This window comes from Coenobita brevimanus, chromosome 40 (assembly GCF_032717465.1).
Source record: "Coenobita brevimanus isolate Jiangsu-jjx chromosome 40, ASM3271746v2, whole genome shotgun sequence".
Lineage (NCBI taxonomy): Eukaryota > Metazoa > Arthropoda > Malacostraca > Decapoda > Coenobitidae > Coenobita > Coenobita brevimanus.
Window position 1 is genome coordinate 25598235 of NC_136993.1, and position 20660 is coordinate 25618894.

A 20660-nucleotide genomic window follows, 5' to 3' on the forward strand; every position below is an offset into this window, starting at 1 on the left:
GCAAAGACAAACAGATTCGTGAGGCTCCAGACGATCAAGAGAAGCGAAACAGTTCGTGAGGAGTTCCAGTATCCAGCTCGGTGAAGTAAAACTGTTTCGGTAGGATGAAGCAGGTCCAAACGTAATATCCCCCCCTCCAAGTCCTCGTACGTCGTGGCGGAAGAGGACTAAAGGACCTGGTTCCAGTGAGGGAAGGAGGTTAAGGATTCAGTTTCATCGAGTCTCCGAAGAGGTCCTAGATAGTTTATCTGCGATGAGGTTTTCCACTCCCCGGATGTGCCGGATACCCAGGGCATATTCCTGGACCTGCCCACCTCAGGATGCGCAAATTACTGTTCTTCATTCGCTGTAGGAACACAAGAGGATTGTGATCGGAGTATACAATCGTGGGAAAGGCGTGTTGGTAAAGGTAGCACCGAAATTTCTTCAGAGCTAACACTAGAGCTAAAGCCTCCTTTTCTGTTGTGCTGTAGTTCACTTCAGCTTTCTTTAATTTGTATGAATAATAGGAGACTGGGTGTAAAATATTCTCAAAGCTTTGCAGCAAAACAAATCCTTCACCACACTGACTGGCATCAATTTGCAATATGAACTGTGCATTTATATTAGGAGTCTTCAAAACGGGATCTGATGAAAGAAGCAACTTTATTTTCTGAAATGCACACTCACACTGAGGTGACCAAACAAAAGGAATTTTGGGACTAGTCAAATCAGTCAATGGGGATGCAGTGATTGATAAATTTGGGCAAAATTTCCTATAAAACCCTGCCATTCCAAGAAATCTCATGAGAGATTTCCTGGAATTAGGAGTTGGGAAGGACAGGATCGCCTCAATGTTGGCGTCTTTGGGACGCGCCTACCCTTTCCCCACTACATGGCCAAGATAAGTCACTGTCGAACGTGCGAAGGTGGACTTTGCGAGATTTATTGCGAGGCCCACATCTCTCAGTCTTGGTAGAAGGGAGAGAAGTCTCTGCTAATGTTCATTCCAGTCATCTGAAATAATTACAATGTCATCTAAATAGGCTGCAATTCCTGGGAGGTCCTGTATGGTATAGTTAATGACCCTCTGGAAGGTAGTCGGGGTATTGACCAAACCAAAGGGCATAACTTTGTATTGGAACAATCCAAAAGAGGTTATGAAGGCGGATAGAGGCTTAGCCCTCTCGGTTAATCCGATCTGGTAATATCCCTTTTGTAGGTCAATTGTATTGATGCACCTGACCTACATTATCCACCAGATCGTCAATTAATGAAAGAGGATAAGAATCAGGGATGGTTACACTATTCAGTCTACGATAGTCTGTGTAGAACCTACTGCTACCATCTGGCTTGGAAACTAACAAAGATGGTGAAGCCCAGGGAGAACAACTAGGCTCTGCTAAATCATGTTCCAATAAAAAGTCAACCTCCTTTCTCATGGTCTCCTTCTTGAGAGGATTAACTCTGTAAGCCGGCTGGCGTATGGGTTTGGCATCCGGAATAAGATTAATATCGTGCATCAGCATGTTAAAAAACCCTGGGAGGTCAGAAGTCACTTCAGGGAAATCCAGTAGTATCCTTTTGACACAGTTCTTTTGTTGATCATCAAGATAAGAAAGATGACTATCTAGATCAAATAGAATATGACTCTTTTTAGGATTAGTCACTGGTGAAGGAATTTCAGTGACTTCTGTCTCCGGCTCAATGGAGTGCTCTTCAAGACATTCTGAATTTGCACTCACAGGTGCATTACAAATTGGGAGACAGACAGCCGAATCCTCCTTTGGGTTTCTTTCATGGTAAGGCTTCATTAGGTTTATGTGAACTAACTGGGTATCCCTACGCCGATCAGGAGTGCACACTACATAGTTATGTTCAGATAGTTTATTAGAGACGACATAAGGTCCACAGAATTTACTCTTTAAGGGGTTACCAGGCACGGGGAGAAAGAGTAGTACTTTGTCTCCAGGAGAAAAGCTACGATACTTAGTGTTCTTGTCATAGGTGTCTTTCATTTTCATTTTTACTTTACATAAATTCTCTTTTGCAATATTTCTGACGAGAAATCTTTTCTCTAAGGCTGTGGATGTAGTGGGGGAGGTGTCACAAAACCATTTGTCTTTTAGAATTTTAAGGGGTCCTCTGACTTGACGCCCATACAGGAATTCAAAAGGTGAGTAACCAAGAGATTCTTGGGGACTTTCCCTAAGAGCAAACAGAAGAAAGTCAATACTCTCATCCCAGTCACACTTCGTTTCATGGCAGTACTTCTTTATCATAGACTTTAGAGTCTGGTGAGCTCTTTCTAAACAACCCTGTGATTGTGGGTTGTAGGCAGTAGACAAATGTTGTTCAATATTGAGTTCCTTGAGAATCTGCTTGAACAAATCACTAGTGAAATTGGTCCCACTGTCACACCGGATTTCTCTAGGTGTCCCAACAGAGTTAAAGGGATGTAGTAGGGATTTCACTACTTGTTTAGCAGAGATATTTTTCAAAGGGAAGGCCTCAGGATACCTGGTAGAATAATACATTACTGTAAGCAAGTATTAATTACTCTTCGTAGTCTTGGGAAGGGGACCGACACAGTCAATGACAATAAGTTCAAATGGTTCAGATACTGCTGGAATGGGCTTTAGGGGTGCCGATGGAATTACCTCATTAGGTTTACCCACAACTTGACACGTGTGACATGTTTTCACAAACTGTGTGACATCCTTCCTCATACCAGGCCAGAAGTAGTGACTCAAAAGTTTCTTATAGGTATTGAGGATACCCAGGTGACCAGCTATACCATCATGACTCAACTCCATCAGTGACTGTCTAGTAGACTTCGGTGCAACAACATGATATACGTCAGACCATGTATCAAGACTTTTCAGCTCAGGAGGACGATATAGATGCATAAGCACACCATCCTCGAAAAAGAAACCAGGGGTCTTACAGGACTGCTTGTCGTCCATTGCTAGAAGTCTACATTTTGGAAGGGCGGGATCAGTTTCCTGGGCAGTGATAAGGTTTTCTCGCCAAATCATTTTGGTGTATAGTTGGACTGAGGGGAGATTAGGAGGGTTTGTTGTAGCATTCTTCAGCTTTTGGGCTCTGGTGACTGCACAGACAGGGAAGATGTGTGGCTGAGTTTTATCTATCTGGGAAGTTGGACTTATGGCCAGAGGTTTGTCTACGACAGTAAGATTAGGTGTTACTAAATTACCTGCTAAGTCATTCCCCAAAATTAGATTCACACCCTGAACAGGACGCTCTTTGTCTCCTACTCCCACTTTGACTTTCCCATTAACTATATTACTACACAGAAATACCTCGGCCAACTTGATACCAGGGCTAGCAGACAGATCTTGCAAGATAACTTTTTCCCCAGTGAACTTCTTTTGCACTCCAGGAAGACTGTTTTTGTACAAAATACTCTGGGCAGGCCCTGTATCACGAAGTATGGTTATGTCATATTTCTTACTCTTAGGAAGGATACTTCCCTTGTGATTTAAAACCTTTGAAAGGATCTTTTGGCAAGTTACGCGACACGTTAGTAACTGGTTTTACATCAGTATTTGAACTTTTGTTCGTTTTTGCCACTCTGCAATTCGGCTCTTTACACTGAGTTATGATATGGTCAGGTTTCTTGCAGTAACTACAGAACTTAGAAATGGTCTCAGACTGCCTACCATGCCCAATACTAGGGTTAAGACTAGAGGACCCAAAGGAGGACTTTGCTACAGGATGTCTACTCCTGTCCTTTGCCCCATGCGATCGATGGATTAAGGCAAAAGAATCCGCCAATTGGGCAGCCCTCATCAGTTCTTTCTCCTCCCTCTCTTCGGTATACGTCATGATGGTAAACGGTAACCGTCTCTTAAACTCTTCCATGACTCTCAAATTACTCATTTCTTCAAATGACTCCGTGTGTATTGCCTCTAACCACTTCTTAAAAAGTCTCAGCTTTTCACTTGCAGATTCTACGTACGTACTCTTGTCAGGTTTTATGTAGTTCCTGAACTTCCTCTGGTAACCCTCCATAGTTATAGTACAAGCATCCAAAATACTCTTTTTGACAAAATCATAATCTTCTAAGTTTTCTAGATTTAAGAATACTACTGCAGCTTTACCAGACAATTTAGACTGAATAAGCCAAATCCATTCTGTTTTGGGCCACTTAAGGTGATCAGCCGTCTATTCAAATGTTCTAAAGAAACCATCAGGATCTTCCTCGTCAAACTTAGGTACAAGAGAAATGTTCTTGGACAAAGTGAATGGAAGAGTAGTGGTTGTAGGGGTAGCTGGTATGCCAACTTCTATTTTTTTCTTTTCAAGTTCAAGTCTTTGGAGTTCTAGTTGCTGTTGTTGTTGCTGTTTTTCTCTTTGTAATTCAAGCTTTTGATGTTCAAGATCTGCTTCCAGCTTTTGATGTTCAAGATCTGCTTCCAGCTTTTGTTGTTCAAGTTCTACTTCCAGCTCTTGTTGTTCAAGTTCTGCTTCCAGCTTTTGTTGTTCAAGTTCTGCTTCAAGCTTTTGTTGTTCAAGTTCTGCTTCAAGCTTTTGTTGTTCAAATACTGCTTCAAGCTTTTGTTGTTCAAGTTCTGCTTCAAGCTTTTGTTGTTCAAATACTGCTTCAAGCTTTTGTTGTTCAAATACTGCTTCAAGCTTTTGTTGTTCAAATACTGCTTCAAGCTTTTGTTGTTCAAATACTGCTTCAAGCTTTTGTTGTTCAAGTTCTTCTTGTTTTTGTAATTCAAGCTTTTGTAGTTCAAGTTTATAATTTTGTTCTATTTTGAATTTCGCAATTCTTTCTAGTCTTTCCTGTTCCTTGTTAAATTTTTCCCAGGAAAATTTCTCAGAGGTGGTAGGTCGTAAGTTGCTGGTGTATGAGTCATTGGAGTCAAAATATCGATAGCTTGTTCTTCTAATAACTTCTTGTTCACTAAAATAATACTCTGACTATTCTTTAAAACTTCCTTAGTAACATTGCTAGCAGTAGGTACCTCAAACAATGTGGCAATGTACCTCCACTGATCTTTAAAAATGGTCTGATCTTGTAATTTGGAGAGTTCACGAGCCTCACAAAAATCTTTAACATTGAAACTACCAGAAGACATGATGTAAAGATTAAGAGAGATTACCGCTTAACTGCTTAATAGACTTCTGCCATAAGAAGTGAGGCTATGACTAACTTATGACCAGATACCCAAGCAGAGACCAGAAAAACAGTATTATGTTTCAATCATACGAACATTCTTGTTCAAAAGAGCAAGTCAATAAACCTAGTCAACATATTAACTTGTAAGGGAATTAGAGACGGGCAGAAGGGAGACAAGACAAAGTCCTCGAAGCTTTATCTTATCTGACTGAACAAGAATGCAGAAAACAACCCCACAGAACATTAATGAGAAAAGGATTATGGTTATGAAGATTGGGAGAAAACCCCACTTGTTTACAACTTAGGATGTGGTGATTGTTTGGTCTACGTGGCATTAATGATGCAAAGGTAGACCAGAGGGCAAGGTATTGCACCTTATCCCAAATGAAGTCGGTAGGAGTACGGGGATACTTAACGAGTTCTAGGGTACTCTACGTGACTCAGGAACATGAACAGGTAGGAACGTCTCTGCTAAAACGTTGATATATTTGAATTATATAGTATGAAAGTGTTTATGTCCATAAGAATGAGTAGCTCCAACCTTCGTATTGCGATCATCAGTAAGTGCACTTCACACCTTCACCTTACAACCAATACCAACTAACGAAAATTGATATGAACACAGAATGCCAATTCCACAAAATAACATTTCATTTAGATAGTTTTTTGGTAGAACAAACTCAGAACTGAAGTACAAAATTAATTGGGAGTTGAACAAGAAATAACATTTATTAATATCAAACACTACTACAAACGATAGTCCTGTAACGTCCTGTCACGGTCGCCATTATTACGATCACAAGTATGAGGAAACTCATTATATACTAAGATTTCAGTGGTAAAGACATCGGACTGTACTTATGACCGCAACAAAATAGATGAGGTAATAAAATTATCATAGGTAAAGGAAAATTGTACTAAATACTTTTACTTATCTGAATTATGTACAGTGAGCAATAGTAGTCGTGTCGCGGTTTTGTCCGAAGATTAAATGTAACTCCTCATTCAATAACCGGTTATTGAATGAGGAGTTTGACTGGGACAGGAAAGGTTTGGAGCCAGCAGATCCAGTTGTTAGAATGACTATAATTGTAGTCGCCACGCTGTCAGTGCAAAATTTAAGTCGTGTGTGTGTGTGTGTGTGTGTGTGTGTGTGTGTGTGTGTGTGTGTGTGTGTGTGTGCAGTTTATAAGCCAAGCTACCCAGCTATGTTAAGTGGAACGGTCACTCTAATAAAAATTACGAATATTGGTCTGGTGTTCTCTATTTGAATTTGGCACATAATGAGAAATACAATTATATATATATATATATATATATATATATATATATATATATATATATATATATATATATATATATATATATATATATAATTAGCTTTCCATACATCTGACCTAAGTGTGTGTGATAAATGTTGCGGTGGGGGGAGGGGAGGGGTGAAGGGCGGGGAAGACTTAAGACAAAGAACGAGAGAGAAGGGGGAGAGGGGGAGAGAAGCAAAGAGAAAGTTATATAAATTTAAAAAGAAAGAGTGGGAAAAGTAAATTCAGAGAAAGAGAGAGAGAGAGAGAGAGAGCTGGGGGAAGTGAAAAGGAAAGCACTGGAACCCAGAATTGTGCAGCGGACGACACTGGATTACAATGATGGTGAATATTTTCAATTTGAGAATGCAGTTCAATACGGTAATAATTTATTCTAAAAATATAGTCCAAATCTTGGCCGTTGAAAGCGTGTGCGACGACAGTTTAGTCATGTTTACAGGACATGAGAAAATTTGCGTCTAATCAGTAACTGGCAGCTGGAGGTGGAGGGTGGGGGAGTTGGGGGCAGAAGGCGGGGTAGACTTGTTCGCGATTCCCCCCTTCCCTCTGTCCAGGGTAGAGGGGGAAGGAAGGGGTAACCCCTGAGCAGAAATTAGTACGCATGACTATACATATACAAGTATATCGACGATATAAAGGAGAAAAAAATTATAAAGCTATCCAGATTGATAGAGAATCAATCAGCCACTCCAGTGCAGCTATCAACACACAACCAGAAGACGATCAGGCACTGGTATCCGACAATCACAACACCGAGGGGGGAAGGTCCAGAGAGTAGTCGTCCTTTACAAACTAATCCTGAAGAGCTACTGACGAGAGTGTGGAACTCGTCGCTTGTCCACTTGGTTGAGGCCTCATATTTCCGGAAATGTGCCGAAGTAGGTGCAGAACATGTTGGTAGGCAAAGACAGACTCGTGAGGCTCCAGACGATCAAGAGAATCGAAACAGTTCGTGACGAGTTCCGGTATCCAGCTGCAGGATGAAACAGGTCCAAACGTAAGTATATATAGATATATATATATATATATATATATATATATATATGCTTTAATATACATATAAATGCACATATGTACATAAATATTTACACACATATATAGGTGCATATATATTCTGCACATATACTTATATATGCATATATTTATGCATATATGTACTCATATATACATGTATACGAGATCTGTTTAGAAAATGTCCTACCGTAGGCTCTAAAAAACATTAATAACTAACCCTCTGAGCTAGGAGCCAAAGCCCTCTTAAAATAGGCCCCTTCTGACTTGACACACGTAGCCCAGCGTTCTTTTCACTGCCCGAAACATGTTTTCAAAGCCAGTTTGCGGTACCTGCTTTAGGTGCTTCGTCGCAATTGTCATGATCTCATCTCTTGTCATAAACTGGAATCCTTCAGCAGATTTTGAGCTTTGAATAACCAAAAGTCGCATCGAGCCATGTCTGGTGTGTAGGGAGACTACCGGACCTGCGGGATGCTGTGCTAGGCCAAAAATTCCTGAATAAGTTATGAGGAATGGGCAGGGGCGTTGTCATGGTGAAGCTTCCAACTTGCCGCTTTCTAAAGGTCTGGGGCGGTATTTATCATAGTGGCCTTCCCCTTTCACAAGAATCCGTTCCCAAGCTCCAAAACATTTCATTACTGTGAGGCGTTCCTAGGAGTTATTTATCATAGTCTTGCGAACGCCTCCCAAGGGTGAAACCCTCCTATCTTGCGATCGGTGTAGGAACGCTAACGATAGCATGGACACGAACGCTATTTTTATAAAAACTATGTTTTGGGGTTGTTTTTGGCATGATTATACAATAGAAAAATAAACTGTTATCGAAAACATAATAAGAGTTTTATTATATTTGCAATTTAATACAACATATTACAAATTTTCCAAAGTATTTATTTTTTTGTCCACGGCCGAAAACAAAACGAACAACAACAACAACACCGCCAATTCCAAAGACTCTTTCTTCGCGTGAGATCACAGCAATAGGATCGGTGTGTGGTGAATCATAATGGAGTCCCTCACCGATAACACCCAGCATAATCAAGAAATGGCGCAAGAGAGTCCAAAGACACCCAAGTTCAGGAGGTGCCAACTGGACCTCCGAAATGGAACTGTTTCTGCTTCAACTAGTGGAGCAGAATAAACATGTGGTCGAGAGTAAAAGGTATGTTGTCATATTTTGTGATGTAGTTGTAATGACATTGGTGTTTGAGATATTTCTCAAGATTCTGAAGTTTCTCTAAGAAAACTACACAGAATGTGAGCCACAGTGCATAGGTCCTGAGTTGCCTGTGACTGTCTCCATATTAACAAGCTTTACAAATGAAGTCAGAGCTGGCTGTGGATTTGGATTAAAGGAGATTGTAAAATTAGGCCCATTTTACAGTTATGACCCTAGGCTTGACATATGGATGGTTGTGAATTTGGTTCCACAGAGTGTAATAGTGTAGTTAACCACTAATACAAATACAGGCCTGCTTTGCCAGGAGATCATTGTGAAGTTGGATACATGGAGAGTGTAATCACACATGTTCAAATAATCTTGTGGGTGCATACTGTGAATTTTGATCCATGCACAGCATAGTATTAACAATCATACTTGGTATTACAGCCATAGAGATGGATGGTGTTGAATATGAAGTAGAAAGTATTTACTGTACAGTATATTGGATTTTAGGTTAAGAAAAAAAAGACAAAAAAATTTTATCAGTTTGGTGTCATGATAAAAGTGCCCCCTCCCCTTTTTTTTTTTTTTTTTTTTTTTTAAAAAAGTAGGTTTAAGTAGGCTTTTCTTATGCAGTTCAATATTTTGAGCAATTTGTCTTACCTTACTGTCAAAGTGGTATATGTTGGATACTGATTTCCCCATTTTCCAAGCTAGCTTTATCAGAATTTGGCCATCATTATGCATTTACTATAATCTGTATCGATGAAAATTGTTTCAATCAATTTACCCTGTTTCATTCTTTGCTAACAGGTTCAGCAATGAGGTCACGGCCCAAAGGATTACCCGAACGTGGATGTCTATTGCAGACACATTAAATGCAACCTTCCCAGGCCGTGCACCGCTTGATAAAACAGCAGTGCAAAAAAAATGGTGGCAGTTGAAAAAGAAAGGGAGGGATGAGATCCAGAATTTTAGATCACTATCCTGCAAGACTGGTAAGATTTTTTTTTTTTTTGTATGCTATGGCATGTTAGATAATATAAAAATTTTATGACTATTTTGCTTGGTTCTTATTGATTACCTAACTTATCTGAGTCATATTGGCAAGAACTGAAGAACTGGCCCAAATGAGGCAGCTTCATTTCCTCTCCCTTACTTACAACTTAGTCATCCCTTTCCAGCCTCTTCTGTTTCCAAGATAGTTCATAGCCAAGCTTTTGTAATACCCAAACATAACCTACATTTCTGCCTCTGCAGACCTACAGTATTCATATTAAAACTTTTCATCAATAAGACCCCTCTCTTACTTATATATAAACTTTGTGTGTGTGTTTGTGTGTGTGTGGGACTGATTGTCATATTATACATTTTTTCAGGTGGTGGTCCTGCTCCTCCCCCCCTCAGTGCTGTTGCAGAGGCAGTGATGGAAATCCTAGGCATAGGGAAATAAATCACTATCAGGGGTCAGCCTTCCCCCTGTCAGGGATTCATCGTTTGATATGATGAGGTGTGTGTTGTTTTGTCATTTAACATATGCTAAGCAGTACCACAAATTAGGGGAAATGCTCTAAGTTCATGGGCACTTAAACTAGGAGCACTGAAGAATCATTCAAGTGTGTTGTGGAAGGTTGTATGAGGACAAAGGGAAAGGGGGCAACATGTGTTAGAATGAAGTGAAACAACTGGTGCAAGAAAAAGTTAACTACCCTGACTTAAATTGCAGTAGAACACTGAGAATGAGAGAGGATTATATGTAAAATGATGTCATATGATGGTACAGAATATAAGTGTGTTCTAAGCCTACCCAGTTAATATGATAATCTAATGTATCTAATGAAGGTAATGTATTTATTTGTTAGATACAGTTTTCATGGTTATTCTTTGGGTTTCAGTCAAAATGCTTCTACCAGTACATCATCGTCAGAGCCAGTGGAAGGAACTTTGATGACGGGGATCCAGCATCAAAGCAACATTACCACAATAACTTTCCCGGCTCCAAACGATGTCCCTGACAGAAGTGTTTCACCAGTTCTACTGCCTTCACTTCAGCAGGAGCCTCGGGCTACAGAATCACCTATGTCGTCTCTCCTTTCAGCCCATGCACTTCCGCCCGCTAATTGTACAAGACTGGGGAAGGAAGAGTATGAGGAGGAGGTGCGCAGACTGGAGCTCGAGCTTCTAAGGGCTAGATGCATAAAGGAAAAGAAGATCGCAGGCGCCTATGAAGCTAAGCAACGAGCTTATGAAGCCCAGCTGGAGGCAGAGAGGGCATCCAAAAGAGCGGCTGAGGCCGACATTAACCTTAAAGAATTTTTATTAGCTTTATATAGGAAGCACCCACCATCCACTCACTTGATGTAGTGCTACTCTCGGGTGTCTGTCCTTTCCTCTCCTTCCTCCATTCCTTCCCTCCTCTTCTGTCTTTCTTTACTTCTGTTCTTTCCACTTCTATCTGCCTATTGGTGAATTTACACTCCCTCGTTTGTCTTTTTGTCCTTCTTTCTTTCCTTTTCCTTCTGCCTGTTGGTGACTCAACACTGACTGGGTTTATTGCTCATGTAATACCACTCAGGGATGAGTAAGGCTGGTCATTCTCATCTTAAATGCCAGGACCAACGTGCCTAGCCCCAGGCTCCTGTGTTCCTCATGGGGCAATGTAGGATTGGATGATGGATGGACTAATTATTATCATTATCAGCATCCACAATTTTCCCAGGCCATGGTGAGATGAGGTAGGCTAGCTAAGTCAGGAAAAACTTAGAACGAGATTCTAGTCAAAATACAGTGCAATCACTTCTCTGGACATCACCAAACACAATCAATAAACTGATAAAAAGGTCCTCAATTGTGTTTTCTGAATACCCATTTATACCCAAAGTATTGTATCCAGCAGATACATGATCCTGTAACAATCACTGCCAAAATGTTGTTTTCCAGATTAATACCGGTAAGTATATTAATAGTGACTGAAACATGGTGAGCTTTACAATAAGTGATAATCATATTCAAATTAGTGAGGTGAGGAGGAAGTGTGGGAACAGGTAATTGAAACAGCAGGCCAAGATATACGGTAATCAAGTGGTGTGGCGAGATGGAGAAAACCAATGACAATATCACAAGGTGAAAGTATTGGCTCTAGTGTTACTGGTTACTATGCTTCCATTATCACATTCCTTGACATTTTCCCACATCTTTGAAGAACCACCCTTATATTCATGACAAGCAACATTGTACATAATAACATGCTCAGTACGACTCTTATAACCCGTTTCTTTTTCCTCGTAGACCAATTACTGTATATGTGTGCATCTTGATGCTTCACCTGTGAGTTGAAAATCAACAAGCTCATTTCCTGACATCCCATTCACATCACTAACCTGAAAAAATTAAGTTTTGTTTTCCTAATTCCCATTTACACCCCTAGTAATGTTTCAAGTATGTACATGACCGCATTACTCAATGCATGGCTATACTAATGGGTAAATTATTGGTGGAAAAACACTTCAGAAAGTTCTAAATTTATTAATGAAAAGGTTACACAATAATTGCTGAGATATTACTGTTCAAGTGGAATCACAGAAGTATTCTTAGGAAGGATTCCAAATGATCATCAAGTGTACCAGCTGTGTTTGAAACTTGGCAAACTTAAAAATGTGAATGATAAATGTGAATACTCAAAGTAACACTAAGGAGGTAAAGAGGAAGTGTGACTACAAGTAATTTACTACAATAAGCAGGCAGACATAATCAAGTGGTGTGGTCATATGATGATGAGTGATGATAGAATTACAGAGAAGGCATTAACTAAGAGACATGAGGACCAAAGAAGAAATGGAGAGAGGAAGGCAAGAGTGAGGTGGAGAAAATTAGTGTACGGAGCAGGGTGATTTTCTGTTCCTGGGGTTGAACAAGCTTAACTAAAATGGCTGATGGCAATCATATCCCGTACATGTCGTCCATCTTCAACAGGTACCCCTTCGCCAGGTTGGAACATCTCATTGTTGTCCTGCTCCGGAAGATTGTCTTCCTCATCAAATGGGATATTCCTCTGCTTGCAGATATTGAAGAGGATTCCACATGCCATAATAACAAGTGTAGTCTTCTCAGGGCTGAGGCGTACTTCTCCATGGAGGACATGGAATCTACGCTTCAACTGCCCAATGCCTCTTTCCACCACACTTCTAGTTTGCTTATGTGCCCTTGAAAAAAACAAAACAGGGCATATTTCAGTGTTTGTTTTGCAAACTAATTATATATACATATAGGTAGTACTACTTTGAGAACTAGTCCTTTATTGCTATTGATGAACTTAGGACTATACTGTATATAGTACAGTACTGAGCCCTGAGCTGCAGTTTGACACCTTGAATATCCTTTTCAAGTTTGTGTTCATAACTATACCAGTATGGTATCTTCCCATTTTTAAGTTGGGTAATGTTAACTTGGGTGAGGTGAGGATGAAATACCTACAATATGGTAATCTAAAATGCAACCGGACCTCCTCATAAAAATGAACAAGCACTGCTTTTTAAATGCTTTGCACCATTCTTAAAAGACATAAAGCATAGCAGAACTTGAAAATGCACTTAAAAAATACTCAGAATTCCATGAATGACCAAGGCAATGAGAAAAATTATAAAAAATGGAAAATATTGTGTTCCACTGTCCTAAAAGGTTTATGGTTAGCATTTTAGCAGGTTATAATGTGAAGTTCCACACAGAAATTCATTTGAAAAAGTTTACAGTATGAGACTAATAAATTTATCTATCATGGACTGCTATTCATTCAACATTGCATCAAAATTTCTTGTGCATGGGTAAAAAATAATCAAATTGGCGACTGTCTCCTGCATATATACAGTACTCTACTAATAAACTCAGCCCAAGGCCAGAAAATGAATAAATAAAACAATTTCAAAATACTGAGAATTATCTGACATTCTTACCCAAAGATTTGTTTTAAAACATTCCCAGCCATAAGTCACATCATTACAGAGTTAGGTGCCAAAGGCAAAGCCCACTGGAGTACACAAAAATAATAATACAGCTACTGCAAATAATTACCTGTTATAGGCTTCATGATGTGCACCTTGAGGTCTTAGGTATGGTGTCATTAACCAGCGTTTGACTGGATAGCCACTATCCCCCACGAGATGACATCCATGGGGTACTATATTGTTCTCAAAACCATGATAGATTCCACTGTTCCTTAAAATTCTTGAATCGTGAGTTGAGCCAGGCCAGTTTGCCACTAAATTTATTAGTTCATAATTTGCATTAAACACAACCTGAACATTTATACTGTGAAAACCTTTTCTGTTTATGTACACCTCTTCATACTCCTTTGGTGCCACCATCCGGACGTGGGTACCGTCAATTGCACCCACAACGCCGGGAAATCCTGCAATCTCATGGAACTCTGCTTGGCTTCTTCTAATCTCCTAACATCCGTTGGGAAACGAATAAATCTTCTTATTATCTCCGGTGTTACTAGTGCTTCAAGTGTCTGTGTGATCACTCGGCTGACTGTTGGTTGTGAAAGGCCAAAATCATCTGCGTTGCACTGCTGCATTTTGCCAGTCGCCAAATAACGAAGGGTCAATGCTACTTTCATTTCCGGGAGACAGCGTTACTTCGACGTGTGCGGTTGGTTATCTCATTTCTCACCAAGTCTGTCACAAACACAATGCCTTCCCTGTCTAAACGGTATCTTTTCCTTAACTCTTCGTCATCATACTGGTTGAGGAAGCCTCTCCTTGGTCGAAAATTCCTTGGTTGACGGATGCGCAGGTCCATTGTTGTTAGTATCGTCGCCGACTCGCTTCTTGTGAACGACTCTTAAGTCCTTAAAAGTACCCCGGACGGCTGGCAGAGTTCCCTCACCGTTGTGAGCGGTTCACAGCGTTAGGAGCGCTTCACAAGCTTGATAAATAACTCTTACGATCGTTCACAAATTTGTGAACGGTTCACAGGCTTGCGAATTCACAAGGACCCTTGTGAATGTTCACAGCTAATGATAAATACCGCCCCTGGTCTTTTCCCCCGAACTGCGTCACGAAGACGACGGATAACGTAGAAGTGGTAATGTTTGTTGACAGTCTGACCTTCTGGTGTGCATTCGTAAAGCACAACACCATGGTAATCAGATAAATTCTATCAACTGGCGAGTGCATTTCACCTTGCTACGAACCTGTCGAGCTTTTGGGGGCCGAGGCAACCCTACATGCTTCCACTGGGACGATTGTACTTTGGGTTCTGGGTCGTGCCTGTACTACCGAGGCTCGTACCCAGAGATAACAGTCTTCAGAAACTCTCGATCGCAATTTGCACACTCCTACATGTCCTGAGCAAAGTTCATCCGAGAGAGGAGATCATGACGAATGTTAAAATGTACCTGCAGAAGATACCGAAAACCGACATCGAAAATGCTTCAGGCAGTGGAAATAATGCCGAGCTACTTGAGCTACGTGTATCAAGTCAAAAGAAGCCTATCTTGAGGGGGATTAGTGTTCAGGCCAGCAGGTTAACTATTTACTTTTTCAGAGCCTAAGGTCTAATACTTCCTGAACACACCTCGTATAAATACAGTACATACAGTATATAGATAGATAGACAGATAGATAGGTAGATAGATAGATTGATATAGATGTATATAGATAGATATAGATAGATAGGTAGATAGATAGATTGATATAGATGTATATAGATAGATATAGATAGATAAATAGATAGACAGATAGAGTATATATATATATATATATATATAGATAGAGAGAGAGAGAGAGAGAGAGAGAGAGAGAGAGAGAGAGAGAGAGATAAAGATAGATAGATAGATTAATAGATAGATAGATATTAAATACGTGTATATTTATGTGTGTGTATATCTATTTTATGTATAAAAGACCCACATTGTTTATTTATTTGTTTGTCCTCCAATCACGTCCAAACCATGGTCTATAGGCACCCAGACTCATGTATATTTTGAATCTGGTTGACCCAAAGATGGTTTAAGGGGGGTCAAATTTCAGATCTAGGTCATTCGAGGTCACGAGTAGGGTGTTCGCCTTTTTGGCCCGGGCAACGCCGGGTACCCCTGCAGCCCAAATTTTGGCATGGAAACTCACATGACCTCAAGTTCGGACACAGGCTATGTGAGGTTGACCTCTGAGGTCATTTCAGGTCACCTGTGGGAGGTCACTTGAGGTCTCCAGTAATAGTATAAAAGTGCGCACAAATTCTGTGTGATAGTCTGCGAAAGTTGAAATAGAAAGTTCCTGGACCTCTTATAATCCCTCATCAAAAGCATGAGGTACGTGGTCTTTCTGGAGTAGAGAGAATGATTGAACTAGAACAAATAGGATTAGAGTGTTAGCCTTTTTTGGCACGGCAACGCCAAGTACCCCTGCTGGTACATATATATATATATATATATATTGTACATATGTATATAGTACACATGTATCCATATACTGTATATATAAAGATAGATACACATGCACACATTTAAAGAGAGAGAGAGAGCAATGGACCCATGGCACCATAGTTTCCATAAAAGTCAAATAAGGATGGAGGTGACACCCGCCAGTATTTTCGTTTGATATATCTCCGAATTTTCGCACAGCTCACGTGGCCATCATCGGAGTACAGATGTATGATGCTACCAAGGACCATATACTCGTTATATTGCTACAGTTTTGAGTCTAAAGTTTACCATTTTCTATATCCATATCCCAAACATCATTAATATTACGATCGTAAACAAAAAATAAAGATTAACATAACAAACCCAAATCACCAAACATTAATCTTCTAATAGCATAAATACAGAAAAAACACTACAGCAAAAATGTAAAATAGAAATGAAATGCACAAAAATACAACACCAATCAGTAGTAAAACCCCCAAGACACTAAGCTGTCTAGAATAGAGCCTAGATTATAGGCTAGTCCTAAATGAGTTTTGTACATTTCCGGATTGGTGTATACGCTGACGATGTTCAGATATTTGCTTAATAACAAAAATATTCGGATATTGCCTATGTTCTTTCTTTTACACATCGTAGACTAGGGACTACTTAGCGCACAGTTATTGTTCTTCAGCCTCTCCTATAAAAATTTCCATGCTTCTTCTTTCGAACAACTATGGTGTTTTTTACCAGCCGCGATCGCGAAGCTAGTATTGTTCTCTCTCTCTCTCTCTCTCTCTCTCTCTCTCTCTCTCTGTGTGTGTGTGTGTGTGTGTGTGTGTGTGTGTGTGTGTGTGTGTGTGTGTGTGTGTGTGTTATCACGATAACTTCGCAACCACTCAAGATATCACAAAATTTTACACCTGTGTAGGAGGGGGGGAAAAAAGCGATCACGAGTTTGAAATTGGTGAAAGTAGGCAAGTTCTGTCTTTCTGTTTTAATTCGCAATCGCTCAAGATACCATCACAAAATTATACAAGTGTGTAGCAGGGATGAAAATATCTTACGAGTATTGTTTTCAGTTTCTCTGTGTCTGCGTCTGTGTGTCTGTTAGCACGATAGCTTCGCAACCGATCAGTATATCATCACAAAATTTTGCAGGTATGTATTAGGGATGAAAATCTCCTACGAGTTCGATATTGGTGGAATTAGGTCAAGATCTGTGTGTTTGTTACCACGATAACTTCGCAACCACTCGAGTTACACTATCATCACAAAATTTTACAGGTGTGTAGTAGGGATAAAATCTACTAATGGTTCGAAATTGGTGAAAGTAGGCCAAGGTCAAGGACATATTACGAGCGACGCTAGATATGTATCGGCTCACGGCTGGTGTGATTCCCCTCTTGGGAAGCCTCCAGTTCTTTTTTTCTTTTCCTGCCATCTTTACCGAATGATGTTGTATGTGGGGGAGAGCTTTCTCCTTTTCTATCCTTTTCTCTTACATGGAGGCTTCATCTTAGTAAATTATTATTTTTTTTTTCTTCAGATAACCTCGTCGTTGACCAATAGTCTCCTGTTATCTGCATTTCCTATGTACAGTACTGCAATGGAGGCTTCCACTTTTCAGCATCTGTCGAATCCTACCATCTACCCAAAGTACCTTTCTAATATTCCAACCATGTTAACCTAACCACATTCCTGACTCTATATCATTCATGCCCTCACCATAAAGTAATTTAACTAAACATCATCCTTCTTATCCAACCATTATCCAAATATCAGCACTCTTCTAACCTTGCTGCATGGAAAACCTTACCACCTTTCTACTCTAACAACCTTCATAACATTAAGAATCATAATAACGTCGTCAGAATGTTTGTGACACTTCATATCATAATCATTTTCTTAACCAGATCACTTTCCTCTTACCAGGTCACACGCTTTCCTAAACTATTGTCAATGTGGAGCTAGGTAATGTCTTTCAGAGTGCTGATGTACAATTTTTATGAGACTTCAGATCAATATAACTGCACATACATCTCATCAATGGACTTAATTGTTTTGATATAGATTACTGCCGCATTTATCGTATATATTGATCAACGTAGGAGTAGTACAAATATCATTTTAAGTAATATATTTATACAGAGCTCATGCTCCACAGGGAATGACAGTGATACTTGGCGTGGGTAGTGTGACCTCCTTGCTGATCTTCGGTACTGAACTTGTGATTCACCGCTGCTCTCGACGTTAAGGACTAGAAAGAAATTTATTTCATAAAAAGAAGTTACAATTACTTTCATATTATTCTTTATGTTACAACGGTTAATGTTTCAAAAAATAAGAATTCATTCTTGGAATAATCCACTCAATTCCTTGTTACTGCTGGGTACTGTATCTATGTGTAGATAGTTATAAATGAGAATAAATGGTTCACATTGCCATTTAGGAACAGAATATTTGTACAAATTTCTGTCTCGTGTTGACGATCAGGATATTATTACCATTCAGCACAAAATAACACTAAGTAACTAACCCATGTACATCGGTGTAAAGTTATGCATATTACAAGGTGTCTCATTACCTAAGTACTTCTATGGAGGAAAACAAATATTGAGTCAGTAGACTTTAATTATTATTATTCCAGAGACTAACTGCTAACCAATGTTGTAATATAGAGCTTCAGAATTTAATAATCTTGTACGCTGACAATGTCTGTGGTGTGTACAGGGGTGGGGGATGGTGCGTGTGTGTGTGTGTGTGTGTGTATGTGGGGAGGGTCTGTGCGTAGGTGTGTGTGTGTGTGTGTGTGTGTGTGTGTGTGTGTGTGTGTGTGTGTGTGTGTGTATGTGGGGAGGGTCTGTGCGTAGGTGTGTGTGTGTGTGTGTGTGTGTGTGTGTGTGTGTGTGTGTGTGTGTGTGTGTGTGTGTGTGTGTGTGTGTGTGTGTGTGTGTGTGTGTGTGTGTGTGTGTTGTGTGGTGTATGTGTCTGTGGTGTTGTGTCCTGCATGTGCCTGTGTTGTGTGTGTGTGTGTGTGTGTGTGTGTGTGTGTGTGTGTGTGTGTGTGTGTGTGTGTGTGTTGTGTTGTGTGGTGTGTGTTTGTGTGTGTGTGTGTGTGTGTGTGTGTGTGTGTGTGTGTGTGTGTGTGTGTGCGTGTGTGTATGTGTGTGTGTGTGTGCGTGTTGTATGGTGTGTGTGTGTGTGTGTGTGTGTGTGTGTGTGTGTGTGTGTGTCTGTGTCTGTGTGTTGTGTGGTGTATATGTGTTGTGGTGTGTGTGTTTGTGTTTTTTTTTATGCGAAGAAGGAACCAAAGGCCAGCAGCCCGCAAACCGTTCCTTCCAAGAAAAAACAAAAAAACAAAGGTGAGACAAATTCAAGAGCCGATCATTTCGAGATGCCTGGACACACTGCGTTTGAAAGACTGGAGATACAGAGGGAGACAGTTCCAGAATTGACCCGTTGCATAAATGAAGGACTGGGAGTAACGGTTAACTCTTGCATTAGAGAGTTGGACAGAAAAGGGATGAGAGTTTGCTGCTAGACGGGTGCTACACGCCCGTCGTAGAGGTGGACGGATGCAAGCAGACAGTTCAGAGAATCAGTGACCATGGAAGTAGCGGTAGAAAAGAGATAAAGAGGCAACAGTGCGGCGAAGAGACAATGGTTGAAGGGAGCCAGTAAGAGGAGGAAAGTTAATGAGACGAAAAGCCTTTGACTCCACCCTATTGAGAAGAGCTGTATGTGGGGAGCCTCCCCACACATGAGAGGTGTACTCTACGCAGGGGCGAATAAATCCCGTGTACAGAGTCAACAACTGTGCAGGTATGGAGTCGGCTTAGCACACCTAATCTCCTGGAAGCTGATTTTACAAGAGATGTAATATGATCTTTCCAAGATAAATCCCGAGTGAATGAAACCCCAAGCATGTTTAAGGATGATGGAGGCTTGAGCTGGATATCATTAAACATTAGTGGGTACTCCTGTAGAAGATTTTGTTGGGTTGATAGGTGTAAAAACTGAGTTATTTGATGCATTAAAACAAAACAAGATTATTTTTACCCCAGTCAGAGATACGAACCAAGTCAGACATTAGGTGTGCCATAGCCTCATCCCTTGTTTGTTGAAGTAACCGCTGGGATGGACGTTGCGGGAACCGAATAGAAAGCTGAAGGGTGGAATCAGCAGTGTACAAGAGGATAGGGTCAGATGTACAGCTTAGAAGATCATTGATGAATAAAAGAAAGAGTGTTGGTGATAGGACAGAGCCTTGAGGAACACCACTGTTGATAGATCAAGAAGAACGATGGCCGTCTACAACAGCGGCTATAGAACGACCAGAAAGGAAGCTGTAGATGAAGGTACAGATAGACGGATAGAAACCTTAAGAGGGCAGTTTGGAAATTAAATATTTATGCCAGACTCGATTGAAAGCCTTTGAGATGTCAAGTGCGATGACAAAGTTTTCGCTAAAGTCCCGAAAGGAGGATGACCAGGAGTCTGAAAGGTAGGAAAGATGATCGCCAGTGGCGCGTCCCTGACAGAACCCATACTGACAATCAGAAAGGAGGATGTGATAGGAGAGATGCTTTAAAAAATTTTTAAGAATACTCGAAAACT

General features: G+C 40.4%; 2 protein-coding genes across 2 annotated transcripts in view; both read left to right on the forward strand.

Annotated features, from left to right (window-relative positions):
* LOC145397204 (glutamate receptor ionotropic, kainate 4-like) overlaps positions 1-18289 on the forward strand; it is a 156489-nt gene extending 138200 nt beyond the window's left edge. Inside the window, exon 11 of the mRNA XM_080270399.1 lies at positions 18208-18289. Within this exon, the coding sequence (XP_080126525.1) occupies positions 18208-18214 (7 nt within the window). The 3' untranslated portion in view covers positions 18215-18289. The remainder of the gene's footprint in view (positions 1-18207) is intronic.
* On the forward strand, positions 8567-10085 carry LOC145397232 (uncharacterized). The gene is made up of 3 exons (XM_080270428.1): positions 8567-8632; positions 9446-9630; positions 10012-10085. Exons 1-3 carry the CDS (start codon positions 8574-8576, stop codon positions 10083-10085), a joined length of 318 nt encoding a protein of 105 aa, XP_080126554.1. The 5' UTR covers positions 8567-8573.
* Positions 18290-20660: the final 2371 nt, after the last annotated feature.

Bases quoted from the DNA above. Each gene is read 5' to 3' on its own strand.
- LOC145397232 (XM_080270428.1), top strand. From the start codon at position 8,574: ATGGAACTGTTTCTGCTTCAACTAGTGGAGCAGAATAAACATGTGGTC. The intron at 8,633-9,445 runs GTATGTTGTCAT...CTTTGCTAACAG, and splicing joins CATGTGGTCGAGAGTAAAAG to GTTCAGCAATGAGGTCACGG. The intron at 9,631-10,011 runs GTAAGATTTTTT...ACATTTTTTCAG, and splicing joins ATCACTATCCTGCAAGACTG to GTGGTGGTCCTGCTCCTCCC.